This window comes from Hesperophylax consimilis, chromosome 17 (genome assembly GCF_061612785.1).
Source record: "Hesperophylax consimilis isolate HC1 chromosome 17, BYU_Hcon_1.0, whole genome shotgun sequence".
Classification (NCBI taxonomy): Eukaryota; Metazoa; Arthropoda; class Insecta; order Trichoptera; family Limnephilidae; genus Hesperophylax; species Hesperophylax consimilis.
In genome coordinates this window covers 24,310,933-24,326,111 of record NC_142852.1, presented here as the reverse complement: position 1 = coordinate 24,326,111, position 15,179 = coordinate 24,310,933, and the positions used below count along the sequence as shown (strand labels likewise).

The 15,179-nt window shown below is 35.3% G+C and overlaps 1 protein-coding gene across 2 annotated transcripts in view; it reads right to left on the bottom strand.

Moving 5' to 3' along the window:
• Nucleotides 1-14,913, bottom strand: part of Plod (procollagen lysyl hydroxylase) — a 57,329-nt gene extending 42,416 nt beyond the window's left edge. For both annotated transcript variants that reach the window (XM_089641619.1, XM_089641618.1), the window contains exon 1: nt 14,620-14,913. In XM_089641619.1, coding sequence (XP_089497745.1) covers nt 14,620-14,698 — 79 coding nt within the window. In that variant the 5' untranslated portion in view covers nt 14,699-14,913. The remainder of the gene's footprint in view (nt 1-14,619) is intronic.
• Between the last annotated feature and the right edge of the window lie 266 nt (nt 14,914-15,179).

The following is a 15,179-nucleotide window of genomic DNA, read 5'->3' as shown; positions in this document are numbered from 1 at the left end:
ATTAAAAATAATATGTAGTTTATTTGCAGCACGTTCTATCGTGGAAAATACTCTCAGTATCGCCCTGGTGTAAGAACATCATTCAGAATTGAAAATTTGCCTGAAATGGCTTTGGCCGTTTTCTACCAGGTACTTCCTCACCTTCATCTCTCTCATCTCCTACCCCCCCCCCCCCACTACCTTCTGCCTCACAACATGCCCCACACGGAGATGCCATAGTCTCACTGGCTTTAGACGGTTGGGAGTAGTTGGGACTCTTGTGCGATTTAAATGGAGAATTAGAATAATAGTTTGGGATGGTAACCGGATAAATCGTCACAATGATAATTCATCACATTTTTAAAAAGTTATATAAAGTCATGGAAAGTGATGAAACAAAAACTTTATTAACTGGGTTATGTAGGTTAGGTTAGGTTAAGTTGGGTTAAAAAAAATTTCATCGTTTCTAATGACTGTAAGTATCACTTTTTAAAAGTGTGTTGAATTGTCACTGTGTTGAGTTATCATGGAACCGTTTGGGATAGATATTTCGCATTGTAATACATAATTCGAACCACGTGGGGAGATAATGGAAGAAAGCCTTGCTGTTCAGATCTGGTCACTAAACACGGCTAAAGCCTATGTTTAAAGCAGGGCGATACTGAAATTATTTACTATACTACGGTCCATGGGAGCATTATGAAATTTCTATTAGGTAAGTACCTACTAACTTACGAACAATTTCAATTTCAACAAACTGTCAAATCAATTACAATGAACGTTAATTAATTTGTAGGCATGGAGACAAATCATCACAATACGCCTTACATCTGCAGTTGTCGTTATTCTCCGGGTGTTGTGGCAGAATGGTTCATTACTATAACGGCGCAAGTAAATGTATGACTTTGTCCGCATGACAACTCAAATTCTGGCAAAAATAATAATGCGTCTACAGCGAAATTATACGCAGAAAACCACATTACGAGGATGCTTGCAATACTATATCACTTATACGAGTATAAACACGTACTTCAACACTTCTGCCCTGACGATGGATGCTGAACTAACGTTGTCCGAAGCGTTGACTAAAGAAGGAAGAAGCGCAACACGGCATAATAACCCAAAAATTGATCACAATAATCTATCTATCTATATTATTTATATAAAAAATGTGTTTGTTTATTTGTTTGTTTATCGCGTATAGACTCAAAAACTACTGGACCGATCTTGCTGAAAAATTTAACAGTTGTTCTTATTAGTGTTGTCAGTGTTTAGAGAGTGATGTGATTACCTACAATATAAGGTATACCAAGAATATACACATTTTTAACTTGTATGTAGCTTCCTCTTAATTCCGAGAATTAAATATACCTGCTTGACAGTGAGATTCTTGTATTGCATATAATTAGAGATGGCAAAATTTAGCATTAATTTTCAGATTTTTTAGCATTAACAATTCAAAATTTAGCGTTTTATAGCATTTTGAGGCATAATTTAGCGTTTTGTAGCAAAATAGAAAAAAATGTATTTCCTGAATGTTTTTAGCGCATATTTTAAGTATTTTTGGTAAAATATATGTTTAACCTTCATTTGCAAGTATTTCCATGTGAAAGACTATAAATAATTAATTTTAATATTAAATTAATAAGGAAGGAAACTCTAAGTACGGGTCGAACACAAACACAACAAATGCAGATTGCGATTAATATCAATAGGCGTAATTTTTTTCGCACAATTTGTGTAATGTCAAAAAGCAATTTCAGCCTACAGTACAAAAATATTAAATATTTACACATAAAATAGTGACAAAATTGTAAAAAGAGGTAGGACAGGCTTCCAAAAATGAAATAAAGTAGGCATATTTGAAATACAGGTAAATACAAAAAACAATGGAAAAGGCACTTTACTGATTGAATGATAGCATTGCGCACGTTTCAATAGTGGGCTCCTTCATTCTCGTACGCCTGTCAGTCAGTACTAAATTGTTGTTGAATTTTCAGGAAATTCGCGCCTATTTCGCTAAATAGAATAATTTAGCTAAAATACGGCCAAATTCACGTTTTTCGCGTTAATTCGCGAAACACTTTCAAATGCCTTGCATTCACTGGAAACACTTTCAAATGCCTTGAAACGCAAAGAAAACTTATAAATGCCCTATTTTCGAGCCATAAATATTTTTTCGCGTTTTTAGTTAAAACGAAATTTTGCCATCTCTACCTATAATACATATTATTCGAAATCTGTCATATAATGAAGAACGAATCACACTTGGGAAGATAAATTCTAATCATCTCATTGTACTGTAGTATCGCTCTAGAAAACATAATATGCTTTACTTCTCCTAAACACGCTCATTACTCATTAGCGAACATCTCTAAATAGTATAAAATAAAGTCGCTATCCGCGTCTGTCTGTTTGTGCGCTTAGTTCTTCTAAACTACGCAACGGATTTTGACAGTGATTTTGACATAATACAAGCATATTATACTTGTAGAAAGTAGAGAAAATTCTATGTTTTGTAATCAAGTCGTAAAAATAATATTTTTGGGCACTATATTGCTAACGCTGGCTAAACCTTATGAGATACAACAAAATAATGTACTACGGAATTGTACATCTTAAAAAGGCCTACAGAAAAGTCCCAACTTATATATGTCTATCTCCTAAGGATAACCCCTAGCAACGCCGGGTATATGTAAGCTAGTAAATATATATTTCTTTATTTATTTACAACTAGCTGATGTGTACCCAGCGTTGCACGGGATTATCTTTAGGAGATAGACATATATCATTAAGGACTTTTCTGTAGGCCTTTTTAAGATATACAATTCCGTAGTACATTATTTTGATGTATCTCATAAGGTTTAGCCAGCGTTAGCAACGTAGTGCCCGAATATATATTTTTATATAGTATTGATTATAAAACATGGACTTTTCTCTACTTTTTATAAATATAATATTCATGTATTATATATGTAAACCTTCCGGAAGAAATTTCCTAAATGATAGTGAAAATCCTATCAAAATCCGTTGCGTAGTTTAGAAGAACTAAGCGCACAAACAGACAGACGCAGATGATTTGTATTGACATAATATTATTTCATTTTAAATTTCCCGTATTTTATTTATTAAATTAACATTTTAATATAATCTATTTCACTACTTAGAATGTGCACTACAAGCTTTTGTATTTCTTAAAAATTAACAGTTTACAATGTGGATCTAAAGATAATATATATTGTTTTAGTTATACTTATATCAGTTGGATATTACACAGCTTTTCTCACTTCAATCAGTCTGTATTTGGTTGCAATATTTTATCAATTTCGTGTCTCAATGTGTCCCAGATCTACTGTTTTATGAATGCTTTAAAGATATTGACACATTGCTAGTTTTTTGTTTTGTATGAGAGTGGTAATTTGTTAAGTTAAGTTTTATGCAGTAGAAAATTAAATTTCTCTATCCAAAAGTTGTCTCGATTTTTGCTTGTTGGATGTAGTTTTGATTGAAGAATTTAGTGATTTTGTTAGGTGTAATCAAGTGTATTATTTTTGTGAGTATTGGCATTTGTTTTAACACATTAAGAGATTTGAATACTAATCTTCCATAGAAGCGTTAGCTTGTGTTTGAAAGAGGAGTGCACAGTACATTATTGTAGGTATTTATAAGTCATTAATAATATGATATGTATAGGGTTTTCCAATAAGAGGTGTTATGTTGAATAGCCCGCTATTTCGGTTGATGTTACTTTTGAAGCTGTCATTTTTTGACATGTGACAAGTAGAAACTAAGCCATTAATAAAAATGGAACGATACACGCTTCAACAACGCATTGAAATTATTAAAATTCACTTGAGTGAATCAAATGCAAATCATCTTGAGTGATGAGGCCCATTTCCACCTCGGTGGCTTCGTCAACAAGCAAAATTGTCGCATCTGGGGCTCGAAAAACCCAAGAATTATTGTTGAAAAGCCTCTCTATCCTCAACGTGTGACTGTTTGGTGCGGTTTATGGTCCGGCGGAGTCATTGGACCTTACTTTTTCGAAAATGAGGCTGGAGCAACAGTTACGGTGAATGGATTGCGCTATCGAGAGATGATTAATGATTTTTTATGGCCGGAATGGGATGATATTGATCTGGACAACGTTTACTTTCAACAAGACGGCGCTACGTGTCACACATGCAACGAAAACATTGATCTTTTACGATTGAATATCAAAATAACACCTCTTATTGGAAAACCTTGTATTACGTGTTCTAGTAAGTACATTACATACAATTAACACACAAATATATATTTAATTAATGCAATAATATTATTATTTAATTTACAAAACAACGGTTTATTTATAAACAACTTCTGCTGTGTAATTATTATTACTCGTGACAACTATTTCTCCCTCTGAAGGTATTATCAAACTGTTCGATAAAATAGAGTTATAAGTAAGTATGGTTTTAGCAATAAAATAAATAACGGAATTAATAATTGCATTTCCAATTATGTTCTCCTCGTGCAAACTGTATCTTAATGTATATAAAAAACAGTATACAGTGTTAATCTCAAGTGACCTCCGACGAAAATATGACTGTATATTATCAGACTGTATAGAATATAAATAAATAACAATATGTTTACATTGCACCGCTTTGATATAGACGACAGAAAACACTTTTCAAAAACTAAATTTCATAGAAAAGGTTTTATGCATAGCATCAAAATAACGATAAATATTATTAGTCTGAAACATAATACAGATTGAAAAATTTTCCGAGAAAAAATAAATGCCGCCGACGGGAATTGGCCCGGTCAGTAGCCGGTCAGCTACTCTAACCCTGAACCCGTCAAATAATTCAATATGTACTAGTATTTTTCATTCAACAATTATTGCTTACTAGCCGATGTGTACCTGGCATTACTCGATTTTCTCTACTTCCAATAAATATATTATCCATGTATTATATATATAAACCTTCCGGAAGAAATTCTCTAAATTATAGTGAAAACCCTATCAACATCCGTTGCGTAGTTTGGAAGATCTAAGCGCACAAACAGACAGATGCGGATGGTGACTTCGTTTTATACTATTTACTAGCTCACATGTACCCGGAGTTGCTGTGGGTTATCCGAGATAGACATATATCATTGAGGACTTTTCTGTAGGCCTTTTTAAGATATACAATTCCGTAGTACATTATTTTGATGTATCTTATAAGTAGAGATGGCAAAATTTCGTTTTAACTAAAAACGCGAAAAAATATTTATGTTTCGAAAATAGGGCATTTATAAGTTTTCTTTGCGTTTCAAGGCATTTGAAAGTGTTTCCAGTGATTTCTATTTCGCGAATTAACGCGAAAAACGTGATTTTGGCCGTATTTCAGCTAAATTATTCTATTTAGCGAAATAGGCGCGAATTTCCCGAAAATACCGGGTATTAAAATAATATGTGAGAATTTCAAAAAATCGATATTTACATTACGATTTTTTATAATTTTGTTGCTATTTTATGTGTAAATATTTAATATTTTTGTACTGTAGGCTAAAATTGCTTTTTGACAGTACACAAATCGTGCGAAATAAATTACGCCTATTGATGTTAATCGCAATCTGCATTTGTTGTATTTTTGTTCGACCCGTACTTAGAGTTTCCTTCTTTATTAATTTAATATTAAAATTAATTATTTATAATCTTTCACATGAAAATACTTGCAAATGAAGGTTAAACATATATTTTACCAAAAATACTTAAAATATGCGCTAAAAACATTCAGGAAATACATTTTTTTCTATTTTGCGACAAAACGCTAAATTATGCCTCAAAATGCTATAAAACGCGAAATTTCCAATTATTAATGCTAAAAAATCTGAAAATTAATGCTAAATTTTACCATCTCTACTCATAAGGTTTAGCCAGCGTTAGTAATGTAAGCGCCCGAAAATATTACGACTTTCTTTCAAAACATCGAATTTTCTCTACTTTCTATAAATGTAATATGCAAGTATTATATATATAAACTTCCGGAAGAAATTTTCTAAATGGTAATGAAAATTCTATAGAAATCCATTGCGTAGTTTAGGAGAACTAAGCGCACAAACAGAAAGACACGAATAGTGACTTTCTTTTATTTTATTTAGAGATAGAGATACTAATATATTGTCACAATTATGAATTTACTAAAAGCTTATCAGGAAACGGCCTGTAATCCCGTTTTTAGTTCATTATACCTGGGATGTTCTCGAACGTTTCAGAACATTCCAAAACATTCCAGAATGTTGTGGAATACTCTCGGATATTCTGGACTGATCTAAAAATTTGTAGAGGGCGAAAGTTCCAGCCCTTATATCTTCAAAAGCGCGCCATTCAGATAAAAACGGAATCCTTCTTCATGAATGGGGGATAGAGGGCTACCACACCATGTACCCCCTTGGTCGTACCGGGAATCGTTTCTGACTTTTAGCGGCAAAGCACATTGTACACTTACTTTAATAATATACCTCTGTTGTTTATTGTTTATTTACATACATTTGTTAAGGCGATGCACTACGTAGTAATTCAAAATCATGTGTTTTTGGTTTGAAAAATTGGTCGCCTAGAAATGTTTCAGATGCTTTAATTAAATACTGCGAGTAGAATACATCTTGGCCTTTGAAATAATTGAGTATTTTTTAGATAAGTCTTTTTATAAGCCCAGAAAAAAATAATGTATAAGGCCTATGAAAACTGCTTTAAAGTTCAAAATCTCCTACTTACGAACCCATTTTCGATTATGATTTTATTGTATAATGTGGCAAATTAAGTTATTTATAAAATGATCGAAAAAAAATTAAATATTTATGCCTGAACATCCACAAAATAAAATAAAATGCACTTTTTGGCAATGTTTTTTTCTTTCATAAATCAAAACAGGTGGATGGTGTTAAGCGGTAATTTAAACCTTATCGCCATCTACGTAAGGGGTGTTATTGATAGCGGCTCGATTTAAAATATTACACTACGTAGTGCATCGCCTTGTTGGGTTATGTAATATAATGTGTATTTATTGAGTTATCTGTATTTTTGTGCAAAAAATATTTTTTGAATTTTGATTAGATTTTTCACTTGAAAAGCCACCAGTTTTATTTTTGTAGGAAAGGCTACTTTGTGCTAAACTTCCCACTAGATGGCATCAAAATATATAATATCTACATTTATTGGTCAAATTAAATATTGTTTTGCTGATTATCTTAGTTTCTAGAGCATTCTATCTTTGATTCAAATACGTCGCTATAAAACTGTGTCCCGTAGTAATAATTAAATAGATTGTCCGTTCCCGCATACGTATCGTTTGACCCCAGTTGACCGCATTATCTGAAATATTCTAGAAGACCCGACTTGTCCCCATTTCACCAATCCACAAGCAACCCGTGTGTAGTACGTATTTAACTGACTATCAAAACCAATCCAAGTATTTAGAGAGGATATTCTGCTACATTATATCTTAGCGAGTTATAAGTATTTCCGCGTTTGAATGTAGCTCAATAACTTTGTAGTTATCCGTGCATCTGATACCGTTTCCCCACAGGGGTAGGCAGAGAGAGAGACCGACAAACAACTTGGTCTTGACACACACTCCTTGCCTCATTCACATTCATACATACTCTTCTATTTTTCTGACTCTTGACATGGCCCGACTCAAGTATCTGATTCACTTGGTTGTGCCCGACTTACACTCCTTTCTTCGCTCATTCGCTCTACACAAACTCCAACGGCTCGGAGGGCTTTGAAGCAGAGAATGGACGGTTATCTCGAGAGTATTTCCTCCTGGGGTAAAAATAATCTCGTCGAATTTAATGTTTCAAAGACCCAATCCTGTCTGATTACGTCTAAAAGGGATCCAAATGATAATCTAGTCTCCTTCAACGGAAGCAATCTTCCGAACAGGCCTTCCATTGATATGCTTGGTGTAACTATAAGTGACCAGCTCAGGTACGGGGGCTCCATCGAAGCCAGAGTAAAGTTGGCCTCTCAGAAGCTGGGCGTACTGTACAGGGCCCGCAGATACTTTAATAGTACACAACTGCTGACCCTGTACAAATCGCAAGTGCGCCCTACTGTCGAATTTGGCAGCCATCTCTGGTCCGGAGCCCCTAAATACCTGAAAAAAACCCTTGACTCTGTGCAAAAACGGGCGGTCCGTTTGATAGATTCCCCAATCTTAACAAACGGACTGCAATCTTTAGAGCACAGGCGTCAGGTAGGTATGCTGTCCTTGTTCTATCGGTATTACAATGGAAGATGCTCTGAGGAACTAGCGTCATTGATCCCTTCGGCACCGGTGCGTAGTCGGGATACACGCCAAACGCGCGCCCAACATTTGTACACGGTTGACATTTGTCACATGAGAACGGGTCGCTTCTACGATTCGTTCTTAAGTTCAACAGCTCGACTGTGGAACGAACTGCCGGCCTCTGTGTTTCCTCTATTGATCTTACTCATTACGCTTACATCAGCCTTGCACTCTTTGCGGATCTCCACATTCCTCACACGATCATACATTGGTTTACCACACATACGCCTCAGGGATCTCATTTCAACAGCATTCAATATACTTTCATCCTTTCTTTGCCAGTTCCATGCCTCACTTTCATACATCAGGGTAGGTACCAGCACTCCATTGTGGACTGCTGCATATAATGCTGACAGCAACTTTACTGCGTTCAGTCCTCCATGAATGGAGTTACCTGAATTTCCCCTTGTTTCAATATCTCTGTCAGCCTTCCCATCTCTCTAGAACATACTTCCTAAATACACAAACTCATCCACCTGCTCCAAGTATTTTAGGAATCTCTGATCTCTAAATAGCGTCTGTCTGTTTATGCGCTTAGTTCTTCTAAACTACGCATCGGATTTTGATAGAACACTACCATCATTCAGAGATTTTTCTCAGTCTATCGATGCAGATAGAGAAACAGTAGCGCGAAGAAGAGAAACAGCAACAAGTTTGTCCAAAAGATGGCGATGTTTTAAAAAAAAATGTTTAGAAAAATGTCATTTTTTAATATAAATGATCGAATATTTATTTCATTATAAAGAGGAAGGTATGCCGTTAATAGTGAAAAATAACATCAGTCAAATTACCACCACGACCACGACTACAGGACCATATCCTTTTCATGAAATTTTCCATAACCAAATCGCTGCGTGGCTGCTTTATGTCCTCGATAGCCTCACGAATTCCATCTTTGAGGTCTTGAATCGACGCTGGGCTGTTGGCCCAGACCTTCTCTTTCACGTGGCCCTAAAGGAAGAAGTCGCAAGGTGTGAAATCACAAGATCTCGGTGGCCAATTGTGATCACCTCTTCGAGAGATAACACGGTCCGAGAAACTTTTCCCGGAAAATATCAATGGTTTCGTTGCTTGTGTGGCACGTAGCGTACCGTCTTGTTGAAAGTAAACGTTGTCCAGATCAATACCATCCAATTCCGGCCATAAAAAATCATTAATCATCTCTGGATAGCTCTTTGAATATCAAAATAACACCTCTTATTGGAAAACCCTGTATATGATAAATACAAAGTACATAAAAACAAAGGTGTATTCAATTGCAACGTTGTGTAAAAATTGCAAAGCAAACGGTTCATAGTTGTCACATGAGAACGGGTCGCTTCAACGACTCGTTCTCGAGTTCAACAGCTCGGCTGTGGAACTATTTGCCGGCCTCCCAATCCTAAATCAAATGCCACAGTAAAATGTTATTTTAAAATGAAATGCCACAACAAAATGTTATTTTAAAATCAAATGCCACAGTTAAATGTAAATTTAAAATCAAATGCCAAAGTTCTATGTTATTTTAAAATCGAATGCCACAGTAAAATGTTATCCTAAAATCAAATGCCAGAATTAAATGTTTTATTATTTAAAATATTTTTAGTATTTTCTTATGCTTGCAAATATTGTTAATGTTGAATTTATACCGTGGATATTAAATAAATATATATGTATATTCTCCATATGGGAATGAAAAGCATCGAGTAAAATCAAGATTGTTGTCAATTTTAATGTGTATATTGTATACTATATATTCAGCATACTCAGTAATCACTCAGGAAATGAGATAAATATTGTTTAGTATAAAATATAACTTCAGAGAATTCCGCTTATCTCAGTTATTCGTTCCGTCATACGAACACGTTGCAACGAAGTATAATTATTCTAGAAGCTCTTTTTTATAGGGCTAACTGCTCGACACAAGGACACAAGGACAAAAAGACACGAGGACACGAGGACACAAGGACACGAGGACAAAAAGACACAAGGACACGAGGATACAAGGACACAAGGACAGGAGGACACGAGGACACGAGGACACGAGGACACAAGAACAAGGACACGGGGACAAAAGGACAAAAATACACGAGGACACGAGGACACAACGTCACGAGGACACAAGGACACGAGGACACGAGGACACAAGGACACGTGGACACAAGGACAAATAGACACAAGGATACGAGGATACAAGGACACAAGGACACGAGGACACGAGGACAAGAGGACAAGGACACGAGGACACAAGTATACAAGGACAAGGACACGATGACACAAGGATACAGGGACACGAGGACAAGGACACGTGGACACAAGTATACAAGGACACAAGTATACAAGGACACAAGGCCAAGAAAACGAGGACACAAGAACAAAAATACACAAGGACACGAGGACCCGAGGACACAGAAGGACACAAGGGTACAAGGACACAACGTCACAAGTCCTACTGAATCCGCACAATCGGGAGCAATTGGGACAAAAATTGTGCGATAAAAACTAATAGCATGTCATCAAATATTCCCGCTTGCAATTCAATTTCAAATAGATTCTAACTGTCCCGGTAAGACAAGAGATACTGGATTGGATTCCTAGTTGTGACCATTTCATTTTCTTGTCTTGTTCTGTTTCATGTTTTGTTTAGATTTATTAGTATTATATTCTACTAGATTGCATTTAGTTCGAGGTGAATCTTGCGATCATATATTATAAAGATAGCAGCCAATAAAAATGTGCGGTGAAAAAATGAAAATAATGTTGAAAGTATGATACAGTTAAATATGGAAATAGGGTCCCATTAGCTCAGTTGAAATTTTTTTTAATTTTTCTATTTATCATACAAATTTTGAGGGTAAATTTTTTTTAAATCGATTACCGATGTTTTTATTTGTAAACCGTTTTGACCACTTTGTACGAAACTAAAAAAACACATTTAATTAGATAAACGTATTATAAAGGTTATTGTTACTGAACAACGCTAACACCTTATCCAAATTCTAATTGAATAATACCGACATTAATTTTGTATATTATCTGCCGAAAATGTTTATTTATTTTAATATATAAATTTCAGCTGCGTATGTTTGTGCTCGCAAAACTCGAAAAGTAGTCGTACGATATGGCTGAAAATTTCAAAGTTTGTTCTTATTAGTCCCAGGAGTGTTGTAACATTGTGGTATACAGTAGTGAATGGTTGTGATAATGCATTGTCATCGACAACGAGTCTATCTGACGAGTTGCAGCTCGATCGGTTGTCGGGGAGTGGGTTAATATCCGCTTCCAAGATTAGCGTTAATTTACCCAAAAATAAATGAAATTCAAATATATAAGTTTATAAAGAATATTTTCTGAAACAACTGATCGGGGACCGGAAATGGAATGTACAAACAAATTTACAGACAGACGAAATGCAAAACGGTCGAGTTAAAACAGTTATTCAATACGCTCAGTAGAATATAATCCTATGAAGGTACGAACGTATAAAAATGAAATTAAGGCGATGCCATACGTAGTAATGCGAAATCATGTGGTTTTGGTTTGAAAATTTGGTCGCCTAGAAATGTTTCAGATGCTTTAATTAAATACTGCGAGTAGAATACATCTTGGCCTTTGAAATAATCGAGTATTTTTTAGATAAGTCTTTTTATAAGCCCAGAAAAAAATAATGTATAAGGCCTATGAAAACTGCTTTAAAGTTCAAAATCTCCTACTTACGAACCCATTTTCGGTTATGATTCTATTGTATAATGTGACAAATTAAGTTATTTATAGAATGATCGAAAAAAAATTAAATATTTATGCCTGAACATCCACAAAATAAAATAAAAGGCACTTTTTGGCCATGTTTTTTTCTTGCATAAATCAAAACAGGCGGATGGTGTTAAGCGGGAATTTAAACCTTATCGCCATCTACGTAAGGTTTATTATTGATAGCGGCTCAATTTAAAATATTACACGACGTAGTGCATCGCCTTAATTTATTTATGAATATTATTTCTAAGTGATAAACATTTAAAAGTCAAGAGTTCAAATTAGTAATACAGAAAATTTGTTTTTTCGATCTAGAAAAGTACGTATCGTTTTGCCAGATGTATCCAAGCGATATAAATCAGGGCTCGCCAACAATCAGACTAGAGGGCCGCATAGAAGTACGAAAGCGGTAGTGATCAGATATACTCTCATTATCGCTCGCGATTGGCAGCCACCTCTGGTCTAGAGCCCCGAAATACTTTAAAAAAACTTCGACTGTGTGCAGAAATGACTGATTCCCTTATTTCAACAAATGGATGAAATTCTTTATAGCACAAGCGTCAAGCTGTCATTGTTCTACCGGTATTTTAAAGGAAGATGGTCAGAAGTGCTGGGGTCACTATGTTTCCTCCCTCCTACAACTATATCTACAAGACTAACGTTTTCTCGTTCCTCTCCTCAAAAAAATCCTCTACACAGCATATCCAAAGATTATCCTGAGGGAAAATATTTTGTTTGGGGCCTCTAGTGAGAGTTGAAAATTGCTTTAGTGAATACATCTGAATTGTCAACCCAACCTTCATCTTCCCCATCGTCTTCTCCTCTTCACTCCGTGCAGCTTAGCAACACACAACATACCCCAAATCGGAGATACCATAGTACTACTAACTACTGGAGAAATGTTGGGATTGAGAAATGTGCAGTATTCACATTAAAAAAAAGGTAACGACTGTACAGGAAAGTGTCTAATTTTAAACCAAACATCTGTTCGTATTTCAAACAAGGACTGGAAATTCAAAAATAGAACGAAATCAATTTGAAAGTTCCCCTAACTAAATAAATGCCAGAAGAATGTCTATTTAGGACGGGTTGTTTCAGAGAATTTGAACAATTATTCGAATTTCAAAGTTAATTTTCAAGTTCTGTTATTATTTTAGTTCTGTGAAGTAAATGACCTAAAATTGTATAATAACAGAACTTGAATAGAACTTTCACAGAACCCGAAAATGAACGTTGAAGTTTGGTAAATTGTTCAAATTCTATCAAACAAACCTTAGTATTTCTAAGGGGCTAACTATGGGACTAAATTCTACAACTAAATTCTACTCTCATTCAAAACTGACAGCAACATTACAACATATAAATCTAAAAAAATAAAAAGCTGAATACAAAACATAGAGAGATCAGAAATAAAGGGTTTTCCAATAGGAGGTGTTATTTTGATATTCAATCGTAAAAGATCAATGGTTTCATAGATCATCAATGGTTTGTGTGGCACATAGCGCCGTCTTGTTGAAAGTAAACGTTGTCCAGATCAATACCATCCAATTCCGGCCATAAAAAATCATTAATCATCTCTCGATAGCGCAATCCATTCACCGTAACTGTTGCTCCAGCCTCATTTTCGAAAAAGTAAGGTCCAACGACTCCGCCGGACAATAAACCGCACCAAACAGTCACACGTTGAGGATAGAGAGGCTTTCCGAGCCCCAAATGCGACAATTTTGCTTGTTGACGAAGCCACTGAGGTGGAAATGGGCCTCATCACTCAAGATGATTTGCATTTGATTCACTCAAGTGAATTTCAATAATTTCAATGCGTTGTTGAAGGGTGCATCGTTCCATTTTTATTAATGGCGTAGTTTCTACTTGTCAAATGTCAAAAAATGACAACGTCAAAAGTAACATCTACCGAAATAGCGGGCTATTCAAAATAACACCTCTTATTGGAAAACCCTGTAGAATTGTGTTTGATTGAAGATTGTGCTGTAATTTTATCCGATTTCAGAGAAATGCGTATAGCCGTGTGTGAACGTGATTGCCACCAAAAGTTGGTATGCATTATCATCGACAACGAGGCTATCTGCCGAGTTTCAGCTCGATCGAATGTCAGGAAGTAGTTTCCGCTTTTAAGATTTGTATTCATTCTTTAACGAAATCAAAAGTGATTTTTTTTAGTAAAATGTTAACAAGGAGTTTGAATTTGGAAGGCGCGTTTGGGTACCGTCGCCCGGGGAACCATTTACTTAATAACCATCACCTCTGCCATAGTATAAGGTCACTCCAAGCGTTTTAACAGCGGTAATGCCGGGTTTATCGGGAGAATTGAGTTCAAGTCTTGGGAGCTAATGATAGAGGTCTTCATTTCCTTTAAAAGACACCTTCGCATCCTCAAAGATGACATAGGCCCTGAGGGAATTTATTTACAGGCCACCTGTGTGGATTTATACCAAAATCAATCCTCTACAACGACACAATTTACTAAAATTTTATCATATCAACAAGAATTCATTAATAATAGAAGTAATAAAAAGATTTCAATGTTAATTTTACGTACCTAGTTGAATATTCAATAACTTACCAAATTGCTCAGATTTCACCAAAACTGTGACAGAAAAGACTAAAAACAGGGCACAAAACATCGCTGCAAAAGCTCCCATCTTGTTTAAATGCACTTTCAATTGTTTTACACTTAAAATTAAACGGCTGAGTTAAGTTTAAATGGCGTAATTTAAATGCTGGAGCACGTGCACATTGCTTGGCGGGACATTGTGAACGAATTAAAACTGATGGAACTTATCGGAGATTCATCTCGATCCAACTATAAACATATCGGCACGAAAGCTTCGAAAGGAAGCTGCTATACCGTCTGACATTCGTTTGACAGATGTTCAGTGTTGCCATTTAAAAGATAAATTTTACCTTAAATCTCTTTTGACGGCATCCGTGGACGAGGGGTAAGGCTTTCGACTAGCAGCTAATAAAATTTATTTTATTTTTTGTAAGAAAATACACAAATTTAGGAAATGAAATTAAGAGAATTTGGCATTCTCAGACCATAAAAATATTTCCATTTGTTATTTCGGCTACTGGCATTATACCTAGCTCTCTCATTCAAAATTTATGCGTATTAGATCTGTC